The sequence below is a fragment of the Salvia splendens genome, chromosome 16 (assembly GCF_004379255.2).
Source record: "Salvia splendens isolate huo1 chromosome 16, SspV2, whole genome shotgun sequence".
NCBI lineage: Eukaryota > Viridiplantae > Streptophyta > Magnoliopsida > Lamiales > Lamiaceae > Salvia > Salvia splendens.
In genome coordinates, this window is record NC_056047.1 from 8,629,915 (window position 1) to 8,652,371 (window position 22,457).

At 38.0% G+C, this 22,457-nt stretch overlaps 1 protein-coding gene and 1 long non-coding RNA gene across 3 annotated transcripts; both read left to right on the forward strand.

Annotated features, from left to right (window-relative positions):
* Positions 1-12,455: 12,455 nt before the first annotated feature.
* Positions 12,456-15,828, forward strand: LOC121772578. 2 transcript variants are annotated; one of them, XR_006044360.1, is made up of 2 exons: positions 12,456-14,392; positions 15,153-15,828. It is a non-coding gene; the product is annotated as an uncharacterized LOC121772578 (long non-coding RNA). The 2 variants fall into 2 exon arrangements; XR_006044361.1 differs by having other exon boundaries at positions 15,241-15,828.
* Positions 15,829-17,256: 1,428 nt separating this feature from the next.
* On the forward strand, positions 17,257-21,271 carry LOC121770046 (WAT1-related protein At1g70260-like). The gene is made up of 7 exons (XM_042166845.1): positions 17,257-17,579; positions 17,693-17,755; positions 17,847-17,963; positions 19,767-20,013; positions 20,131-20,289; positions 20,365-20,516; positions 20,829-21,271. The coding sequence occupies exons 1-7, from the start codon at positions 17,371-17,373 to the stop codon at positions 20,983-20,985; spliced, it is 1,104 nt and encodes a 367-aa protein (XP_042022779.1). The 5' UTR covers positions 17,257-17,370; the 3' UTR covers positions 20,986-21,271.
* Positions 21,272-22,457: the final 1,186 nt, after the last annotated feature.

Consider the following 22,457-nt stretch of genomic DNA (forward strand, 5'->3'; position numbering starts at 1 on the left):
CAAACTATGTTTTTGGCGTGTGTCCACTGAGTGCATAAGTACTCAGCCCTGCATGTTGTTTTCTTAATGTGCAGGTTGAGCGACGATGGGGATGACGGATGTTGAGCAGCCAAAGCTGAAATAGTATTTTTATTTGGTCTTTTGGATGGTGTCGTGTCGTCATACATGGCAGCATCTGTCTTTTGGTCTTTCCGCTGCTTGTAATCCGATACAATGTTTTCCTTTAAACTCTGAATACTTTAACTTTTGTAATGTCGTCTTAAGTACAATGTTTAAAAGTGAACTTCCTTTATTAAATGTTTTGGGTCAAATATTCTTGTTACCCCCTTTCTTCCCCGCTTCTTTATCCCCCCCCCCTAGTCGCGGTCCACCGTACTTCCTATCCTCAGGAAATGCGGGCGTGACAGAGTGGTATCAGAGCCTAGGTTTTCTCTTTCTGCTCTGGACCCAAAAAAAAAAAAAAAAAAAAAAAAAAAAAATTCTTTTTCTGACTGGAGTAAGTTTTCAAAAGTGTCATTGGCTCAACATCCGACTCATCGCACTCAACCTGAAATGAGGTAATGAAAATTTCGAAATTTTGGAAAGTATATGGAAGTGGAGGAAATTGTGATTTTGGTGTTGAAAATGATTTTTATGTAAAGTTTAAGTAAATGTTGAGACATGTGGAAGGGTACAACGTGATGTGGAAAAGTTGGAAATTATTTGAGTTATGAACTGTTATGGTGTTATGAACTGTTGATGTATGATGAACTTATATGAAAGCATGTGGCCGATGTGTGATGATTTGATGACGTGAATGTTGATGTGAGCTTTTATGTGAGTATGTGTTGGCCTTTTGAATGTTTGAACTTAGACGTGATAGAATTTCACTCGTGCTTCTTGGACCTATGATAGATAAGAGCTTTTGGCCTTTGAACACCAGCGGGTTTGGGTTAGAACAGCGATACGTGCACACTCTCTCACTCTCTCTCTCTTCTTCGGTTATGTACTCTGTTTTTATACGCGAGGCGGGTGTTTCTGTTTTTTTTTCTATAGATGGCGCGTATGTTCCGAACCCCGCGACGGAGTGATCGCGATAGACTTAGGGCACAGAGGGTGCTCAGAGATTATAGAGTGTACCGGAAGAAGGATCATGTACCGTTGATCGAGTTCGTGGCACACTTCGACACCCTCTGGAGGGCAGCCCAGGAGTTCGGAGTGACAGAGCATGACGGCATTGAGAAGCTAATAGATTTGCTTCCCGATAGCTGGAAGGAGTGGGCCGAAAGAACGGCGAGGAGGTACACGTGGCATGAGCCCGCTACCGATGACATGGTGGGTGACATGGCTGGCTTTCGGAAAGCCGTGTATTGTGCACTGGTGGACTCTCGAGAGGAGCAGCCCCCACAGGAGGTGGAAGAGAGGGTCGTGTATCAGGACAAGTATGTGAGCATGTACGAGGGTGAACAAGGGTATGAGGATGTTTATGAGGAGGCTCTGCCAGGGAACTCCGAGGAGGACGACGACGAAGACCCGGAGGAAGGGCCTATGGATGAGGATGATAGAGTCGTAGTCTAGAATTAGAATAGTTCGTTGTCTTTTCAGTTTTTGCTTTCTGTACGATCTGCTCTTGGGAACAATGTTGGCCTTCTTTCTTTTAATGAGAATTTTGATTTTGATTTATATCCTATGTGTTGCATCTTATACTACATGAAGGTTTTATAAGAAAATTTTGAGAAAGTGGTAATTTTGGATGAGAATTGTAGTAACACTTTTTGGATATTGAATCAGAATGCCGCCAAGACGTGCACGCCAACCACGACAAGAACCCCACGTGGAGGCACCACCTCCACCACCACCGCCACCACCACCTCCACCCCCGCCTCAACAAGAAAGATTCATAGTTACGTTCTCAAGGCAGAATCCCCCAAAATTTGACGGACAAGGAGACCCATCCAAAGCGGAAGAGTGGATACGCGGCCTCGAGCGTATCTTCAGGGTCATGGAGTGCACAGATAGGGAGCGCATTGCTGGTGCTACCTTTCAACTGTTAGGTGCTGCCGATTACTGGTGGGAGACTCGGCAGAGAACTATGGATCCTGCACGCCTGGAGGCGCTAACATGGGAGGAGTTTAAAGTAGAGATCGATAACAAGTATGTTCCAAAGACGTACAGACGGGCCAAGGTGGTAGAGTTCCACACACTAAGCCAAGGCCGAATGACTGTAACCGAGTATGACCGAGCCCTCGCGCAGATGGCACGATATGCGCCCGAGTTGATGGACACCGATGAGAAATGGGCGGTGAAGTTCCGGGCCGGGCTCAGAGATGAGATAAAGGCCGCATTGGCCTGTCGAGGAGAACTCTCCTACTCGGAGATCTTGACTTGTGCACTGGACGTGGAAGATGCACTCCCTAAGCCAAGAGTTGTGGCAACAACAAACGCGACACCTCTACAAGCTCAGCCGGGCCACCAAGAGAAGAGGAGGTGGGATGGTGACCAGGCTCAGTATGGTGGTAAGAGGCCACAACACATGAGGAACCCACCCTACAATGGCGGGAGACAGAATACTTTCCAACCGAGGGCAAACTTTCCGCCGAGGAACCCTCAATGTGGAAGGTGCTTCAAGTACCACGCCGGGGAGTGTCGAGACCCTAGGTGCTTCAACTGTGGTGGGAGTGGCCACTACATCCGAAATTGCCCAAACAAGCACATGGGAACGGGAACGAGACAGAACCAGCTAGGTTTCCGTCCACAATCCCAGGCACTACCTGCACCTCCACCGCAACAACGCCGCCAAGGATTACCATCGCAAGCAAGGGCCTACGCCTTGAAGGGGAAACAGCCGGCAAACGGGAAAGAAACCTTTGAGCAAGGAAACTTGGCAGGTATGGGCACACTTCTCAATATGCCTATAGTTGTCTTGTTTGATACGGGTGCGTCGCATTCCTTTATATCAACGTCTTGTGTGGATACTTTGGAATTACCTACTGTTAAGACCGAACCCACTATGAGTGTGACCTCACCGGTAGGCGGGGCTATAGATATATCCCGATCTTGTGCATGTGTGAACTTTGGAATAGGTGAACTCAGTTTAGTGGCTTATAATTTGCAAGTAATGACGATGGGTAGCGTAGACATAATCTTGGGTATGGATTGGTTAGCGGAGAACCACGTTACCCTTCATTGTAGAGAAAGGAAAATTTCGTTTGAAACCCCCGGAAAAGAGCCGATGAAGTTTCACGGAGTCCCAATGAGCCGACGCAAGTCCATTATCTCTGCGCTGCAAGCCACTACAATGATGAGGAAGGGATGTCCAGCGTACCTTGTTTATTTGAATGGGGAGGAGAAGAAAGACAGGAAGATAGAAGATGTGGCGATAGTGAGTGAATATCCCGATGTCTTCCCCGATGCATTGCCGGGACCCCCACCCGACAGGCAAGTAGAATTCACGATCGATCTGGAGCCCGGATCGGCACCAATATCAAAAGCACCTTATAGAATGGCGCCAAAAGAGTTGGAGGAGCTTAAGGTGCAACTGCAAGAGCTACTGGAATTGGGATTCATTAGACCTAGCGTGTCACCATGGGGAGCACCAGTGTTGTTCGTAAAGAAGAAGGATGGAACGATGAGGATGTGCATCGACTACCGGGAGCTAAACAAACTAACGCTGAAGAACAAGTATCCACTACCAAGGATAGACGACTTGTTTGACCAACTTCGAGGGGCAGGAGTCTTCTCTAAGATGGATTTGAGGTCTGGGTACCATCAGCTGAGGGTTCGGCGAGAAGATGTACCCAAGACAGCTTTTCGAACAAGATATGGTCATTATGAGTTCGTTGTAATGCCTTTTGGACTGACGAACGCCCCGGCAGTGTTCATGGACCTTATGAACCGCGTGTTCCATCCATTTCTGGATCGGTTTGTCCTGGTTTTCATCGATGACGTGCTTGTTTACTCAAAGAACGAGGAGGAGCACAAAGAGCACTTGAGAACCGTCCTAGCAACTCTAAGGGACGAGAAACTATATGCCAAGTTCAGTAAATGCGAGTTTTGGCTCAAGGAAGTAAATTTTCTTGGACATGTAGTAACTTCAGATGGAATTCGTGTAGATCCGGCCAAGGTAGAAGCGGTGCAGGAGTGGAAGTCACCTTCTACACAAAACGAAATCCGAAGCTTTTTAGGACTGGCGGGCTATTATCGAAGATTCATCGAGGGATTCTCGAAGATAGCAAGGCCAATGACGCAACAACTGAAAAAGGGAGTCAAGATGATTTGGACGCCAGAATGTGAGGCGAGCTTTCAGTTGTTGAAGGAGAAATTGACCACCGCACCAATCCTAGCTGTGCCGGAGCCAGAGACTGACTATGCGGTATATACGGATGCGTCGAAGGTGGGACTGGGATGTGTGCTTATGCAGAAGGGGAAAGTGATTGCATATGCATCGAGACAATTGAAGCCCCATGAACTGAATTATCCGACGCATGACTTGGAACTGGCAGCTGTGGTACATGCTTTGAAGATCTGGAGACACCATCTTTATGGAGTCCGTTGTGAGATATACACGGACCATAAGAGTCTAAAGTACTTCTTTGAGCAAAAGGAGTTGAACATGCGCCAACGTAGGTGGCTCGAGTTGGTAAAGGACTACGATTGTGGTATAAATTACCATCCGGGAAAAGCAAACGTAGTGGCCGATGCTCTTAGTAGGAAGTCTCAATCTCAGCTGGCCACCTTTCTTACTATCGAAGAGAGTATAATCCAAGAGTTCAGTAAGATGCGCTTGGAAGTGGTGAGAATGCCCGAGACTGTGGAAGGGATAGTAGCCACGTTGGTGATGGAACCCGACTTAAGAGCCAGAATTGTAGAAGCTCAACGGCGAGATACGTTACTAGAAAAGATTCGCTCAGAAGTGAGGACGGGTGAACTCGGAAATTTTCGTGAGGCAGCGGATAATGGTCTCACATACAAGGGAAGGTTGTGTGTGCCTAAGGATGAAGGCCTGAGGATGGAAATCATGAGAGAAGCACATGAAACCCCATACGCTGCTCATCCAGGGAGCACCAAAATGTATCAAGACTTGAAAAGACAGTTTTGGTGGAACGGTATGAAAAAGCATGTTGCGGCATTTGTGGAGAGATGCCTAGCATGTCAACAAGTAAAGGCGCTACACCAACGGCCCTATGGGAAATTGCAACCCCTCGAGATTCCGGAATGGAAGTGGGAACATATTGCAATGGACTTTGTGATAGGACTGCCAAAATCCCAGCGAGGGAACACGGTGATTTGGGTGATTATAGATCGCCTCACCAAATCTGCCCATTTTGTGCCGGTTCGTGCCACTTATGGATCCGATCAGTTGGCTAAGGTATATGTACGGGAAATTATACGCTTGCATGGAGTCCCAGCGACAATCACATCTGATCGTGATGCTAAATTCACTTCTAGATTTTGGACAAGCCTGCAGCGCGAGTTGGGGACTAAGTTGAATTTCAGTACAGCGTTCCACCCGCAAACCGACGGGCAGTCGGAGAGAACGATACAAGCATTGGAGGACATGCTACGAGCCGTGGTGCTAGATCGAGGCGTAGGTTGGGAAGAAGTGTTGCCCTTGGTAGAGTTCGCTTACAATAATAGTTACCAGGCGACTATCAAGATGGCCCCATATGAGGCCTTGTATGGAAAGAAGTGTAGATCGCCACTTTATTGGGATGAAGTGGGTGAGAGAAGAATTCTCGGACCAGACTCTGTGGAAGAAATGATAGAGATTGTCCGACAAATCCGTGGGAGGATCAAGGAGGCACAAGATCGACAGAAATCTTATGCGGATGTTCGAAGGACCGATTTACAGTTCGAGGTCGGGGAAAAGGTCTTTTTGAAAGTTTCCCCTTCTAAGGGAATAACTCGTTTTGGAGTGAAAGGAAAGCTGAGACCCCGATTTATTGGTCCATACGAGATTTTGGATAGAGTCGGCGTGGTAGCATACAGGTTGGCTCTACCACCAAGCTTTGGAAATGTGCACAACGTCTTCCATGTGTCACAATTGAGGAAGTATGTGTATGACCCCACACACATCGTTCACCAAGAAGAAATGATGGTCCTAAATCCCGATCTAAGCTATGAGGAGAAGCCCGAGGCCATTGTGGATCGAAGAGTGCAAGAATTGAGGAATAAGTCAATCGCTTCGGTGAAAGTACGGTGGAGGAATCATGGAATCGAAGAAGCAACATGGGAATTAGAAGATAAGATGAGAGAGAAGTTTCCAGAGCTGTTTGAGTGATCTAACAAATTTCGGGACGAAATTTTGTTAAGGTGGGAGGAATGTAATATCCGAGATCTTGTGGTTTTTGGTTCTTTAATTTAATGAATGTCTTATGTGTTGTGCTTAATATATGGTGTGGAAATATTAATTGCTTTACACTATTGTTGCGGATGGGGTGTTTTTACCTAGCATTAAAAGTGATTAACTAATTAAGCTGGAATTAAAATCCTAAATAACAAATTAAATCCCTCCCTCCCTAATTCTCTCGCCTTTTCAAAAAAAAAAAAACCCCTCCCCCTCTCCCCACTAATTTCTCAACCTCCCCCACTCCCTCTTAACCGATTCTTTTCCCCTTTTCCAATCTCTTTCCCTCTTCGGTCTCTCTCATTCTCTCGCTCGCTCTCTCTCTCGCAAAGTTACTCTCGCTCTGGTAAGTCTCCCTTCTTCTCCCTCTCGGTTTTTACCTTCCCTCTTACTCCCTCTCATTGATTCCTGATTTCATTAAGGTAGCAAACTCTCGCGTACCGTTTTGAAATCGGAGTAGGGAAGCTTTGACCTACGTTTCGAACTATTCGGAGAAAGGTAACCCCTAACCCTTGTTAATTTCGAAACCTCATGCATATAGGACGTTTTGGAGGGTTTAGGTGCTGAATAGGTTGTGGGATGATGTGTCTGTGTGAAGCATGTTTTTGTGGGTAACTGACAGTGGGTTCCGACCCCTTTTTAACTAAGCAAACGATCTCCGTTGGGTACGAATTTTGAACTGTGTAAAGGTTAATGTGTCCTTTGTGTGGTGTGTAAATTTCAGCTTCATTGGATGTCGTATGATTTTATTATGATTTTTGCAAGTAAACTGCGCAGTTTCGCGAGTTGTATGTTTTTGGGAGATGTTTTCATGTGCAAGTGGCGTGTTTCTGAGTGATAGGTTTTTGTGATGAATGTGGGTGTGTTTGGCCAAGAGATGGCTCGGAGGAATCAGTGTTTGGTTCGAGAGTTTTCGTGTGTGTTGGCCGAGAGTTGTTGGGTTCAGCCTAGGGCAGATTTGTGGAGAGTCTGGAAGGGATGATCCCAGGTGTTTGGGTGTGTTTTGGGATGTAGAATGCGTGGTGTGTTTGTCGTATAGGGTTTGAGAATCGGGGGTCAGAGGAAAAGGGGTGTAAATTAGGCGCCGAGCAGACGGCCGAGGTGGTCGGCCGAGGTGCCGAGCCGGACGGCCGAGACGGTCGGTCGAGGTGCCGAGCCGGACGGCCGAGACGGTCGGCCGAGGTGCCGAACAGGCGGCCGAGACGGTCGGCCGAGGTGCCGAGCCGGACGGCCGAGATGGTCGGCCGAGGTGCCGAGCTGTGCCGAGACAGGTGCCGAGCTGAGCCGAGACAGGTGCCGAGCTGTGCCGAGACAGGTGCCGAGCTGTGCCGAGACAGGTGCCGAGCTGTGCCGAGACAGGTGCCGAGCTGTGCCGAGACAGGCGGCCGAGGTGCCGAGCCAGGCGGCCGAGACGGTCGGCCGAGGTGCCGAGCCAGGCGGCCGAGACACCGAGCCAGGCCGAGACGCCGATCCTTTTTCCGAGCTTTTTCCGAACCTTTCCGAGCCAAGTGAGCCGTTGCACAGTAAGGGTATGCCAGGACTTGGAGTGCTGTGTTCGTGTGTCGTGTGCGCGTTTTGGGTACGTCGTTTGCGTGCGGGGTGTGTTTCGGACGTGTGACTTTGTGTGTTTGTTTTGTAATATGTTGTTAAGTGTGTGTTCGTGTAACGTGCTAGATGTTGAAGTCGTCCACGTAGGAATCATGCATTGTCGTTTAAAGTCTCGTCTCTTCTGACTCTAATCATGATATTATTTATCTTTCAAAAGGGTGATCTTTTTCGAGGAAAGTGTGGTTGAAGGGAACTGTTTTAAAAGCTAAGCAATCGAGGTGGGCTTTTCTACCCTACTTTTATGTGGGTTATCTTTAAATACGGACTTTGTTCCGGAAATGTTTATGGAGGTGAACTGTTTGTCTTGCCAATTATTTCGTTTTGAAACCTATCTGAAGTGGTTTACCACATATGTTTAATCGAATTCGGGTCTGTTGGGCTGCGAACCCTCAGGCTAGTGTACACGAGACTGGGTGCCATCTGAGAGCAAGTTGGCCGGTCTAGATGACCTGGGGTGTGGCCACGCCCCTTGTCATGGTTTGGATCAGATAGTGTATGATTGAGGGAATAAGGGTGGCAATATCGGAAAATGACTGCGCAGTCGAATTTATGAAATGTATTTTGTGTACTTGGGTTATTTTCATTATACTCAAAACCCCAATGTTACACTGTTATGGCATGACAAACTATGTTTTTGGCGTGTGTCCACTGAGTGCATAAGTACTCAGCCCTGCATGTTGTTTTCTTAATGTGCAGGTTGAGCGACGATGGGGATGACGGATGTTGAGCAGCCAAAGCTGAAATAGTATTTTTATTTGGTCTTTTGGATGGTGTCGTGTCGTCATACATGGCAGCATCTGTCTTTTGGTCTTTCCGCTGCTTGTAATCCGATACAATGTTTTCCTTTAAACTCTGAATACTTTAACTTTTGTAATGTCGTCTTAAGTACAATGTTTAAAAGTGAACTTCCTTTATTAAATGTTTTGGGTCAAATATTCTTGTTACCCCCTTTCTTCCCCGCTTCTTTATCCCCCCCTAGTCGCGGTCCACCGTACTTCCTATCCTCAGGAAATGCGGGCGTGACAGAGGTGCAAAGACTTCAATCTTGATTCTTGATTGATGTTACAATTATGATAAATCTATTAAAAAATGGCCCATGCACGAACAATAATTCCTCTTCACAATATGTATTGATTGAAGCATTTAATTAGGAGCCGTAAGTTTGAGGTTATAAAATTTTATGTGATAGTTTCAGTCCATAAAATTTTAAAGAATTCACAGTCATGACATTAATTATTCTAATTAAGGAGTTCACATTCTAATTTGTTTGTTGCTGAACTTGAAGTCACTCTTTTCTTTGCATTGACCCACTATTCAATTATGTTGATTTACACCCGTCAGCCCATACCCAAGCATGTGGTATGCCAACTATCTCGTTCTTCAAAACAATATTTTCATATAAACTTTTAAAACACAGTTTTAATGTATAATTGGTAAATTAAGAGATACTAAAAGAAAATTGGATTAAGTAAAATAAAGGAAGAAAAAAGTAGTGGAAGTATTATTAATAGATTATGTGGTCCATGTCCTAATATAGAAAGATTTAAAAATTTTATTATTAAGGGACAATTCTTTAAAAAAAATAAAAATAAACTCCTATATGTAGAAGGAAATTACAACTGATGTTAAGAAAGCTTGAACTCAGCACCTCATACAATAATGTCTAAGCTTCTTGTCATTAGGACAAAGGCTCTGGACCTATTATTAAGGGACAATTCAAAATGTAAATAGTTTCTAGTTTTAAGGAACAAATGTAGTAGTATATAAATGAATCCACGTATATATTGTTAAAATGAAAATAATCCCTCTATTTGGATTAAGATGGACACATTTTTTAGTCAACACGAGATTTTAGGTGTTGTTGGTTAATATAGTTAATTGAAGAGAAAAATAGTGAGTGTAAGTATTAAATGGTGAGAGAAAAATAGTTGAATATTTAATTGGAAAGAAAAAATGGTTGAATGTAATAATTAAAGAGATAAAGTTACTAAAAATAGAAATATGTCATCTTAGTTGGGATAAACTAAAGGAAAGTGTGACATCTTAATAGGGATGAGAAGTACTAAATTATCGAATCATTCCATAAGACATAATTATGTATTCCCATTAAAATGATTCTATATCTATTTATTGTAAATTTCTCTATCTGGTTGTGTCTATTATTTTAAAAAACAATAGTATAAGATTTTTTTCTTTTTTTTTTTGTTAATTTTATACTAGTAGTATTAAATAAAATATGTGTCATCCATTATTAATACACTAGTAATTTTTATACATTATTAATACGCTAGTATTTTCTTTTATAGACATATGTATATTTAATTTTATCAAGTTGCAAAATGAATTCATTTTCAAGAGTTTGATAATTCAATTTATTTAACTTAACCTAGATATATGTATATAAAGTGATAGGAATATAGATAGATAACCACTTTTAAAATGACAATGTATCACCAATGAAAACCATTAGATTTAGGAGCAGATTCAATCTTAGCATGCCACGTGGCAGATTTGCTTGCCCATGTATCGTAGATTGCTTGATTATCTTTAATTTCGTATCACATATTGCTTGAAACCATATGCCGAATTGTTTGCCTATGCATCACAGATTACTTGCCTATGTTGTCATTTTAACTATGATGTCACGATAGTGTTATGATTTCGTATACCATATTGCTTGGAACCATATGCCGAATTGTTTGCACATGTATTGCAGAATGCATGTTACGTGTTGTCACGTTGTCACTTTACGAGTGGTTTTAAGAGTAGTGTCATCCATTATTTGTTGTCACGTTGTAAAATAGGACAAAAAGAGTCCTTAAAAATGAAAATATACTTCAAATCGAATTAAAATCTTAGTCCAGAGATAACTGATGCAATTTATTTTTATAAAATACCACAAATAAGATTGTATTATGCTCATTAAATACCAAATTTGCATTTCACTATTTTTAACTATTGTGGTCCCAATTTTTGTAGCTATGATAATTCACATACATACATACATAGGGGGTATATATAATGTATGGGCCACTGCAAGATATGATTCGCCTGTGACTAATGGGCCAAATCGGTTCTACTACATTTTTCAGTTGATAGGAATTTCTATTGCTTCATTTTTTGTGTGTGTGTTATCTATAACGGCTTGATAGACAGCAACGAAAATAATGAGGGCCCTCGCCTTTTTTTTTTTCTTGCGAATTTTGTAGCAATTCTCTACTAATTTCTATATCAATTTTGTAAAAGGTAAAAAGAAATTTGTTATTTATGTCATTTTATTGATGGCTGCATTTTGCGACTAAAAATGCGGCCATACTGCATGTACCATTTTGCGTCCGTTCCTTTTTTTTAATATATTTTACTAATTATTTTTAATGCATTATTTTATTTATAAATACCCAAGATTCTTCCTCTTATTTTACCATCTTCAATTTCATTTTTACTGTCGTTGTTTCCTGCGTACTTTCTCTCCCAAATGAGTTCCGACGAGAACAACTCTCCTTTCGATTAGATTTGAAAGAGTACAAGCAAATCCATCTTCATGTGCATACATATAGAGAATGTTGTTGTTGCTACTCAATTGCTAGTTGTGGACTATTTTGCGGCGGGGACAATTTTTTGAGGCCATTTCAGAAGTGCCGATATCTTTTTTTACGCATTGCAAACACATCGACGAATAAATCTAGGCACTTAGATCTATTCCACAAATAAACCTAATAACAAAACGTTAGTAAAGCTAATGTGGACTTAGGCCTGCAAATTCGGGTACCCGAACCCGAATCTCAAAAATATCATACTCATGTGAATTCGGGTACCCTAATACCCGATGCGGGTACCCGAACCCAACTAATCGAGTACCCATAAACCCGAAATTATTATATTTCAAATTTATTCTTTTATATAAAGTATATTGTGATGAGAATAGAAATTATTAAAAACAACACAACATTAGTACTGTTTATTGACTATTATTAAAAGTATAAACTTCAATTCTAAATTTCTAATGTTTTAGCTTTCTCTATATAAATAGACATTAGACAAATAGCACTACTTAATTTTAAAATAAAGAAATTTTTGGCATAAATTGAAACATAAAAGAGATTAAAATAATTTTTTACATTAAATGAACATGTAAATAAAATGGAGAAAGCATAACTATATTTTGAAAAGATAACAAGTAAGAACATAAATAATGCAACATGAACATAACACGAATGTAAAGAAGTATTATTAAAGTCGAGATAATAGAACAATAAAATATCAAAGCAACCTATACTAAATAAAAATATTTATCACAAATACATAATTAATCTGGGTACCATAATACGGGTTTTAGGTAACCTAAATCCGAAAAATTCTAACATTAACTACCTAAACTCATACCCAAATCCATAATTTCAGATTTCGGGTACCCAAAACCCGTCGGGTATTGGGTCGGGGTCGGGTGTACCCAAAACCCCTGCGGATTAAATTTGCAGGCCTATGTGGACTGACACTCGATTCTACTCGTACGCAATGAAAAAAAGAATATTTTACGACAACTCAGGCTAATGTTCCACGCGAGTCGACAGCAGCAGATAGATAGTATGGCTCGCAGTCAAAATTCCGGCAGTGGAGAGCGGAGGCGCAAGTAAGGCTGATTTATCATCAGCAACTTTAGCTTCCGGAATGACCAACTCCAATGCCCTAGCCGCCCTTATCCTTCTTCCTTTATCTCTCCTCCTTCACACTTACCTCTCTCTCTCTCTCTCAATTGCTCACTTCTTTTTTTCAGGGCTGGGTGCGATTGCGTAAGTTTATTGATCCCTTATTCGCCTTAATTTGAATAAACTGATAATGCGATGAATTTATGAAGTAAAGATTGTATCTTTTATAGATTCAGTTCAAGATTCCATCCAATTGGGAGAGAATGATGTTGTATTGAGGCTTTTGGTTTTGCATATCTCTGTTTTAAGATCACATTGTGTGTTATTTCTTGATGTGGATTGAGATTCTAGTCTTGGGTTTTATTCAATTTTGATTAAGTTGGATTTGGGGGAAAATCTTGATTTGTGTTTATTTGTTTTGTTTTATAATAACAATGTAGTTGTTTGGTTCAGCTGACTGGATACACTGTAATCAGTTACAATTCTGCTGAATTTTCATCAGCCATGCTTAATCTCATTCCCGGATTTACCTTCATGCTTGCTGTCGTTTTCAGGCTCTTGATTATGCCAAATGTCGTGCTTAAATCGATCAGTGGCTTCTCTTTCATGAGAAGGAAATGACAATTGCTTAAACTTTGATTGTGCTGTGTTCCGAATGTCACTGCTAAACTGTAGGAATTCAAGTTTTCTTCCAAAAACATTAGGAACTTTGGTCTTCATTTATGGAGCCTTTGTTGCCACTCTCTACAAATGCCCCGAGAGCCTGACTAATCTGTTGTCTCCTAAGTTGCATTAGGAGTATACTGGTGTAGTAGCAGTCAAGTTGGATTTTTGGAGGGTTATTCCTTGCTGCAAACTGTGTCGTTGCTTCAGCCTACATAATTGGACAGATAACTCCACTTAGAGAAATGAAGAGAAACCAGACAAGTTAGGAATGTAATCTTTCATATTGATATTCCTTTTGCAAGTGTTGTTGATTCTCTAGAAATACCTAGCCGAGCTGGTTATAGTATTCTTTTACTGCTTCTCTGCTGCCATTCTGTCCACATTCGTATCTGTGATTTCTGATTGAGACCTTAGTGTTTGGTCATTGCAACCTAATACCCGACTGATTGTTTTTCTGTATTTGGTAGGTGATAGACCAGCTGTTTCATATCTAAACTCACAATTGATACTGAACTTCTATTTCAATGCTAGACAATGGTTGGATCAATACCAGTTTGTTACGTTGAAAACAATGTTTGGAAAATCACCTTACCCATATTTGGCTGTATAATTTGCACAACTTCTCTTCTTCAAAGGGAGTAAATGGTTCTGCATTCCAAGTTAGTGTAACTGCATGGTGCCTGCACAAAAAAGGTCCCCTTTTCGTTGCAATATTTCATCCGTTGGGGATCATGATATCTGCTGTGCTTGGTATTATCTTCTTGAGCTATATTCTGTATCTTGGAAGGTTGGGTGCGTTCACTTAGTTTGAAGTTATTCAACTAAAATGACTTATTGCTATCACTAATTATGTCATAGCCAAGACTAAAATTTTTAGTATGCACAAAAACTAGGATTCTTTTATAGTTGTTAGTATTTGTTTTTTGTTCATAGATTTAAATTTTCTGCAGTTTGTTAGGGTCAATTATCATTGTTATCGCGTTCTACTCAGTGCTGTGGGGAAAGGCAAAAGAAGTTAAGGTGATTGAGAACAGCAACAATGATTTTCTGCAACCATTAGTGAGAATGCTCCTCTGTTGCCAATTAAGGATGAGCAGACCGTGTCGTTAGACAGAGCATGACGCCATTCACTTGCTAATATAAGGAGGTTTGTCGCTTTCTTTTGATATAGAAGTCAATAAAAATTCATTTTCTAGGTTCAAGCGCTACGTCTATTCAACTCCCGCCTCACTATGCTGCTGAAAGATCATTTTCCTATCTATTTTCTTCAATTTATTTAATTTTCCTGGCTCTTTTATTTGACTTGTCTCAACAAATAAACTAACTGGTGCTGCTAAATGTTCAATAGATGCTAAAAAACTGTTGACGCGCGCATAACTTATTATCATCTGAAAAAGTCAGTCATATTGGCTCACGGAATGATGACCCAAGACCTATATAGTAACTTCCAGCAAGAAATCTTTGAATATACTTTGTAGGAATCGAAAGGGCAACAATGTTTTTGTATATTTTTATGTCTGCAAGCTTAGGCAAAACATAGAATGACCAGAATTTATAATTATGGTAGTAAATGGAAAAACAAAGTTTGTTTCTGAGACAAGTTGATAAAATTTTGTTGGTTACAACAATTCATGGTGATGATTATACAGCATATTTCTTATTGTTCTCTACATTACTTAATCCTCTATTATCATAGTTTCCTTGTTATTATTGTGATATTTTCTTAAATTGAGCTCAAGAAAATGTCCGAAACATTAACATTAGATGTCACAATCTGCTACTCTTAACATCATCAAAGAGTGGTATATAATTCAATTCGACTTTTATCCTTGTCGTTTCCATCACTAAGACAGTGAAATTAGTGTTTTTAAGGTATACTAAGATTTCTACTTTTTTCCTGGAGATAGGATACAATATGGTTAAAATATATGAAGAAGTTTAGATTCAAAGTTTGGCCTCTGGAAATTGGATTTGAAGATGAAGTTGTTCTTTTAGGCACCACGGAAGCCACATCCATTTTCTGGCCTTTCTTGTAGAGGTCAACAGTCCAATGGTGGAGAGGGTCGACGTCTCTTTGAAGGAGGAGACATGTTTGACAAGTATCTTCCTTCCTATCCTTTCACACACATGAAGTGTACATGCCTCATCATCCTATACTATATGTTTTTTTCTTGTACATTGTCAAATCTCACTCATTCTTTCTCTTGATTATCCGTTGAGACTCGTGCATGAACTGCATCCTCTTTTATACAATATGACTATTTTTGGTGAATAACTGACCAGTCTTGGCTGCAGGTGGAAGAAGTCAGAATAGTGAGGCATTGTCTAAACATGGGAGGCATGACCTTCAAATTCTTAGTTTTGAATGGATTCAAATGTTGTATAATATTCTTATTTTGTAAAAGACAGCACAGAAACTACAGCTGAATTTTACACATGCATATGTTATTACTTTCAAGACTACCTATGACTGTTAAAATTAAGCATTGTTGGTGATGAGAAGTTTTATCACTTCAAATGTGTGTAATGATTGGATTTTCCATCCTCTGAAATATATGTATTGTTATATATTACCTGGGGCAATTTTTGCTTGAGCATTTTTCTTAGTTGTTTTGACTGTTCGTTTTGACAGATGTTGTTTTGTTTTTTTGATTTATTACTGCATGAGATGTCTTGTATTGGTTTGATTTAGTTTATTAAGCCAGATTGGAGTGTCTGCAAATTGTGGTTAACTTTTGTTGAAGAATGCCAGAGAATTGGAGTAACATTTAATTGTTCATTTTTTGTACATTGAATATTTGACCAGTGTATTGATCACATATCAGATGCTCATGTGACATAAATTGGTTGAATGAAAACAAAATTAAAAAACATTTTAAAGTACTCTAAAGTTGTAATCCACACTTACATAGTTACAATAGACGAAGAGCTTTAATTTGTTTTACAAAATTTAGATTTTTCTGTTACACACTTTTCAGTTTTCAAGGATCATTTAGTAAATAGAGATATGTGTGTGTATTATAATTTGATTTTATTAGATAAAAATGATAAGAACTACATCTTATTTTGACATACAAATTTTACCTAAATGGATACGTGCGTTCTCACGTATCTTGAATTTTACATTCTAGACAAAGTTGTGTTTAATTCTCTTAATATAAGTCTAAAGAGAGTGACTAATGAGGATATAAAATATAATAATACTTGACGTAATTTACCAAACATGATCAAACTCTTCTTCATTAATTAAAATATTCTCCCCATTCTATCGATTATAAAAGGAATCCAAAGAACAAAGACAAAAGGTTAGATCATCAAATAATCATTAAATTAAACACAAATCCACGTACTTACTAATCCTGAGCGCCAGCCAAGGACGTGACAGGAACCAATTCTGCTGATGCAAATCAAAACAAAAGGGTATAAGACTAATTAACTAATTAATTAATCAGCACTAATTAAGTCTTAAGAATTTTATTAACTAAACAATCAGATTACCAATCAAGAGGCAGAAACAAATTGCGATTGCGTACTTGGTTATTTAATTAGAGACTAGGTTACCCATACACGGTTGAAATTAATTAACAGTAGGAAGTTGCGATTTGTTAGACACATAATCATAATTAGAGTATCCTTAGTATTAATTATGTTGATGGTGGGGCCTCAATTAATATAAACCACGAAGTTGAACATCAGATTGTTCCAGCGTCATTTTTCATAAAAATATATTCTTTTTTTTATAATTATATTTACATATTAAAAAAAGATATTTTTACAAATAATGACGTTTATGTATGCGTATATAAACAAAGCCTATTCGTACTTAAAATTCACTCACTCCACCACTAAAAACGGGCCACACATACAATATATTTCATATACATGTAAATGTATAGTATTTAGTAGTATTAAAAATATAAATAAAATGTGATTACATGGTCTTCCCTTAGTATGCATGGGGCGCCACTCGAGTTGCTTAGTCCACTATAAGTAGCTTCACACTTTCTTGAAAGGTTACGCTCCATTTTTTCTTCTCTCCCATCCTATCATTAGAAACACCAAATTTTCAATAATAAATATACAGCAAGAGACCAAAATTAATCACACAAAACTATTTAGAGAGAGATGGGCGGCAACGGCAGCATGAAGACGGCGATGGTGGAGGCGGCTCCCTGCGCTGCCATGGTGTTGGTGGAGGGTTCGATTATAGGATTGACGATAATGGCTAGCACCGCCATGGCTAGAGGAATGAGCCCTTTTGTGTTTGTAGTCTACACAAATATTCTTGGATCAATCCTCCTACTCCCTTATTGCTTCTTCTATCAAAGAGAAAGGTTTCTATTTTTCATGTTCACACCAACATATATGAGTGTCTTTTTTTTATTTGTGATATTAAATTTAAAGACGGTGCCACGAAATATTTGATGTTATGATTTTCTTTTGGTAGATCGGAAGATGCGGTATTTACCTTGAAGTTTATGGTGCGAGTTTTCTTGCTTGGTTTTATAGGGTTTGTTTTCTTAATTCTTGTGATTGTGATGATCAAAATCTCAAAAAATTTCTGTTGTAGATATTTATATAAGTTTTGGTGTAATTGGCAGGATAACTATAGCTCAGAATCTAGCATTTGTTGGATTGAGTTACAGTTCTCCAATAGTGGCATGTGGAATGGCAAACCAGATTCCTGCTTTCTCTTTCATTCTAGGAATCATCCTCAGGTTCTCTTGATTCCTCTCTCTCTCTCTCTTAAATTATAAACTTGAGATTCTTGATTTTTTCATATTATAATAATGTAAGAGTTTAGTTTATGTTATCTTAGTCATAGCACTTGCACCAAATATATGTAGCCAGCCAACATGATATGACTCAAAAAGTTAAATAACTGTATATATGAAATGAAATTAAAGACCAACCAAGTCATCAATGATTCATTGATTCTCCCTTCTTGAAATGACATATACATTATACACACTTGTATTCGACGTTTAATATTTTTGCTAATTATATATATAAATTCATCGAGTCATTTAAAAAAAATGAAATCTAATGCATAATCAAGTAACAAAATACGGAGGGTTATTCTTAGATGGAAATTGGATTGTTTTTAGATCGATTTAGTTCATAACAATTGTCACGGAAGGTCATTTTTAGATCGTATTAGTTCATACCCCTTGTATGAACTAAAACGATCTTAAATTGACCTAATTAGTATCTAAAAATGATCTCTGTGTTTTTTATTTCATCTTTTCATTTATGATTTAAAGATTGAGATTTGATCTCTAATTATACATTAGAATTTAATTATTTCTTTATCACTGCCCTAAACCCTTATGAGTTATGCCTGTTAATCTTTTTTACGCAATCACGTTTTCATGAATATTATTTTCCATCTAATAAAAGGAAGCATCTGGTGAGTATCTTGGAGCCACAAGAGGGAATCAATTTTTCATTCCAATTTTCCAAAGTGTGTGTGCCACACTTATAAATTCTTGGGCCTTGTTAGGTTGGAATATGGACCGGTGGAATCTATTGGAATATTGGGTTCTCTATTTACTAGTAGTATTTAAATATATTTATAATACACAGCTAATATACATTGAGGGTCTATTTCAAACACTGGCACGTCTTTAATAATGTTGAAATTGGGAATTTATTAGTATTATTAGGAGCCACTAGTGAAATGGTAATAATTGATTTCCAAATGGCCCACATATATTTTGATTGCAAGTTGGAAAATCTATATCTATCTTGGTTGTGGTTGCTTTTGTTTTTTTTTAAAAAAACTTTTTTTAGATTTATTATACACAACATAAATATGTGATCTGAATTGAAACGCTATTTGATTTGTTGTCACTTCCACTAGGCCTGCCTCTATTAATAATACTCCACTTCAATGTATGAGTTGGATATTTTTCACACAAGTCATTGATGCTTGCCGATTCATGTATTAATATTCCAATATAGGAGTAGATGGTAAAACCCTCAGATTTATCTGTTATCTATTTTGTTGGGTTTACAGCTTACGCACAAGATAGATCCTCTTTCTTTTAAGAAGTTACTATATATAGCTCAAAATTAGTTATAACTCGACCAATTATTTTTTATGAAAAAAATATCTTACTAAAATTAAGCTACTAAAAATTCATGGATTCAGAAAAGGTTGTTTGACTAAGTTAATAGAGTAGTATGGTGTCGGTGAGTGCGTGTGTGGAGTAGGTGTAAGAATTAAAAGTTAATTAATTTAAATGATTTGACATCGTTATAATTGTTTCCATCTGAAAAGGGCAACTTCTCCTTTTTTTCTCGACTTTTATGAACTATTCTTGGAATCTTATTTTATGTCATCAATCAAATCCGGCTCCTTATCAGTTTGCTTTCTTCACTTCAACGTTTACTAAATGATAAGTAGGTTTCCATTTTAGCCAACTTACAAATTATTTTAATCCAACCTTTTCATTGATTGATCACTTTATGTTCATAAAATATAGTATGACTAATAAATATTTGTAAATAAATTTCAGGACAATAAAATTTGATTGGAAAAGGTCAGGCAGCCAAGCAAGAGTAATAGGCACCTTGATATCTTTGGCCGGCGCAATCTCAATCACTCTCTACAGGGGGCCCACCATCAGAAGCCACTCCTCCCCTTCTCTTTCGGCGGCGCCGCCGCGTCTATTCATCTTCTTAGCACCACATGAAAACTGGGTTCTTGGGTGCATGCTATTTGCAGCTTCTTCATTCACTCTTGCCATTTGGAACATCCTTCAGGTACCAAAAAATCTTCTAATAATTACTTACAAAATTATTGGAATATTAATTGGTTGAGCTTATGAAACAAATATTGAATATTGTTTTTGTTTGTATTGCTATGTATTGTTGAGTCAGGTGGGAACAGTGAAAATGTGCTCAAACGTTATGAAAATAATCTCTTTTTATAGCTTATTTGGGACGATGCAATCAGCTGTGGTTGCCCTTTTCTTCGAGAAAAATCCAAGTGCGTGGAGGCTCGACCTCAATTTTGAACTCTTAGTCATCGTGCTCACGGTAAATTTATTTATAAAATCACAAATTTTGTTATTTTTTAGTGTACACTGATTATAACGTGTTTAAATTACATAGGCAATTTTCAGCAGTTTGATACGTACAAAAGTATTGATATGGTGCACGAGATGGAAGGGCCCTTATTTTGTGCCCGCATTCAAACCATTTGGAATTCCGTATGCAAGTACCTTCGGTTGTTTGCTCTTTGCGGACACTTTCCATATTGGGAGGTACGTTTCTCGATCCTATTTTATAATGAAATTAACTATATACTATATCATCACCTTTTTCATTATTTCTTTTGCTTTTGTCATTTTTTTTATCAATTAATGAACAAAAGTTTAAAGTCTTAATAATGCATATCAAAGGAATCAATTTTTTAAAATCTTAATAAATGGCCTAAGACTGTAAATGGAGGCGTGAAAGTTCACAATAGTCTATCATAGAGCCAATAGACATTACTATCATATGTCTATTAGTAACTCTATAATGCGATTTAATTGGGGGAAATAATTGAAATTGTGGTAATTAATGTAATGTAGCATGATGGGAGCATTCGTGTGTGGTGTGGGGTATTACACCGTTTTATGGGGAGAGATCAAAGAGGGTGAGGCGCAGCGGTTGGATGATAGTCGCAATGACTCATCAACGGCCGAGAAGGTTCCTCTTCTTCAAGATAAAGATTCCGGCCAAGTATGAGATTACGAAGACGGACACTTTTTTTCTTTTTTGTGAATTAATTTTCACATAACTTTCTCTGATTGGATTGAGAAGGATTTGTTTTTTAGGATCCTCCATATTTTTATATGAAATCCTTTTGTACAATTGTTTTGTTTGTGTATAATATCATATAATATCCTACGTCTTGTTGTAGTGCTTGAAATTAATTCTTCAATCACAAGTTGTACATAGCTCTGTTGTAGCAAATCAGATCGACTATTGTACTTTTGGATATTATATTAAATCATTGTGAGTTGCAAAGTTATTTCATTATTACTATAATCGTTATTATATTTTTATTATATTCAGACATGAGCGAAAGAAAAACATGACAAATACTATTTATTCAGACAAACACATCAAGATTCTCCTCTACTTTTACATTATTTTCAGAAAAATCTTGTAACACAGTAGCAAGGTTCGTCCAACACAAATTATTAGCGGAGTACTATATTATTTCTTTTAATATGGTAAAGCAATACATTTATATATGGAGTAATGTGCTAATCAATAATCATAAACACCTATAATGAGATATGTAGTCTACACTGGAAATTTTTTATTTAATTTTGTAAAATTATTTAGAAGTACAAGTATGATTTTTTTTCTCTCTTTAAATTCAAAGAGAGGAATTAAAAAGTTATAAATAGAGTTTGATTTTTGTGAAATCTATCTATAAATATATAAAAGCACAGTACATGCCAAGGAAATTTTCCTGCCTACTTTTATGAAATATTGATAACTATATTATAAAATTGTATTAGCATATAATATATGATTTGATATAAAGGGATGTCAATTAGTCAAATCATACTCTTTTTTGACCGGTGGGTAAAAATAAAATCAAGTGGTATCTCTCTCAATTTACCTTATTGACCAATGAGATTATGTCATTTGTTACAATCTCATTAGTCAATAAATATTTTATTTATTATACAAATATATTTTATATATTAAATTAAATATATATAAAATTATACCAAAATGCATATTTTTTCATCCCCTACAAATTGAGATCACATTTGCTATAGTTCTATTCACGAAAAAAAATCTTCATTTTTCTCTCTATATAATCATTCTTCAATATTATAATTTCTCTTTTAAAAAAAAATTATTCACTATGGATGATGAGAATGACATGTTCTCTAATCTATACATATATAAAAGTCAAGTTGTGGGAATTTTTATTTTTCCTCCCGCTTTCATGAAAATTTTTAGAGTATATTATATAAATCTTTTAGCATGCATGATAGAAATTGAAGGCAAGATGCATGATATGATAGGTTGTCATGGAATAAAACATCATTATACATTAGATAATACACATTATGATGCTACTTCATAAACCAATGGTCAATAAACAAATCAATGTACCAAATGACATAATTTCATTAGTTGATAAATATTTTTTTAAAAGAAATTATATATCGTTTATATATTATATTAATAAA

Bases quoted from the DNA above. Each gene is read 5' to 3' on its own strand.
- LOC121770046 (XM_042166845.1), top strand. From the start codon at position 17,371: ATGGGCGGCAACGGCAGCATGAAGACGGCGATGGTGGAGGCGGCTCCC. The intron at 17,580-17,692 runs GTTTCTATTTTT...TTCTTTTGGTAG, and splicing joins TTCTTCTATCAAAGAGAAAG to ATCGGAAGATGCGGTATTTA. The intron at 20,014-20,130 runs GTACCAAAAAAT...TTGTTGAGTCAG, and splicing joins CCATTTGGAACATCCTTCAG to GTGGGAACAGTGAAAATGTG.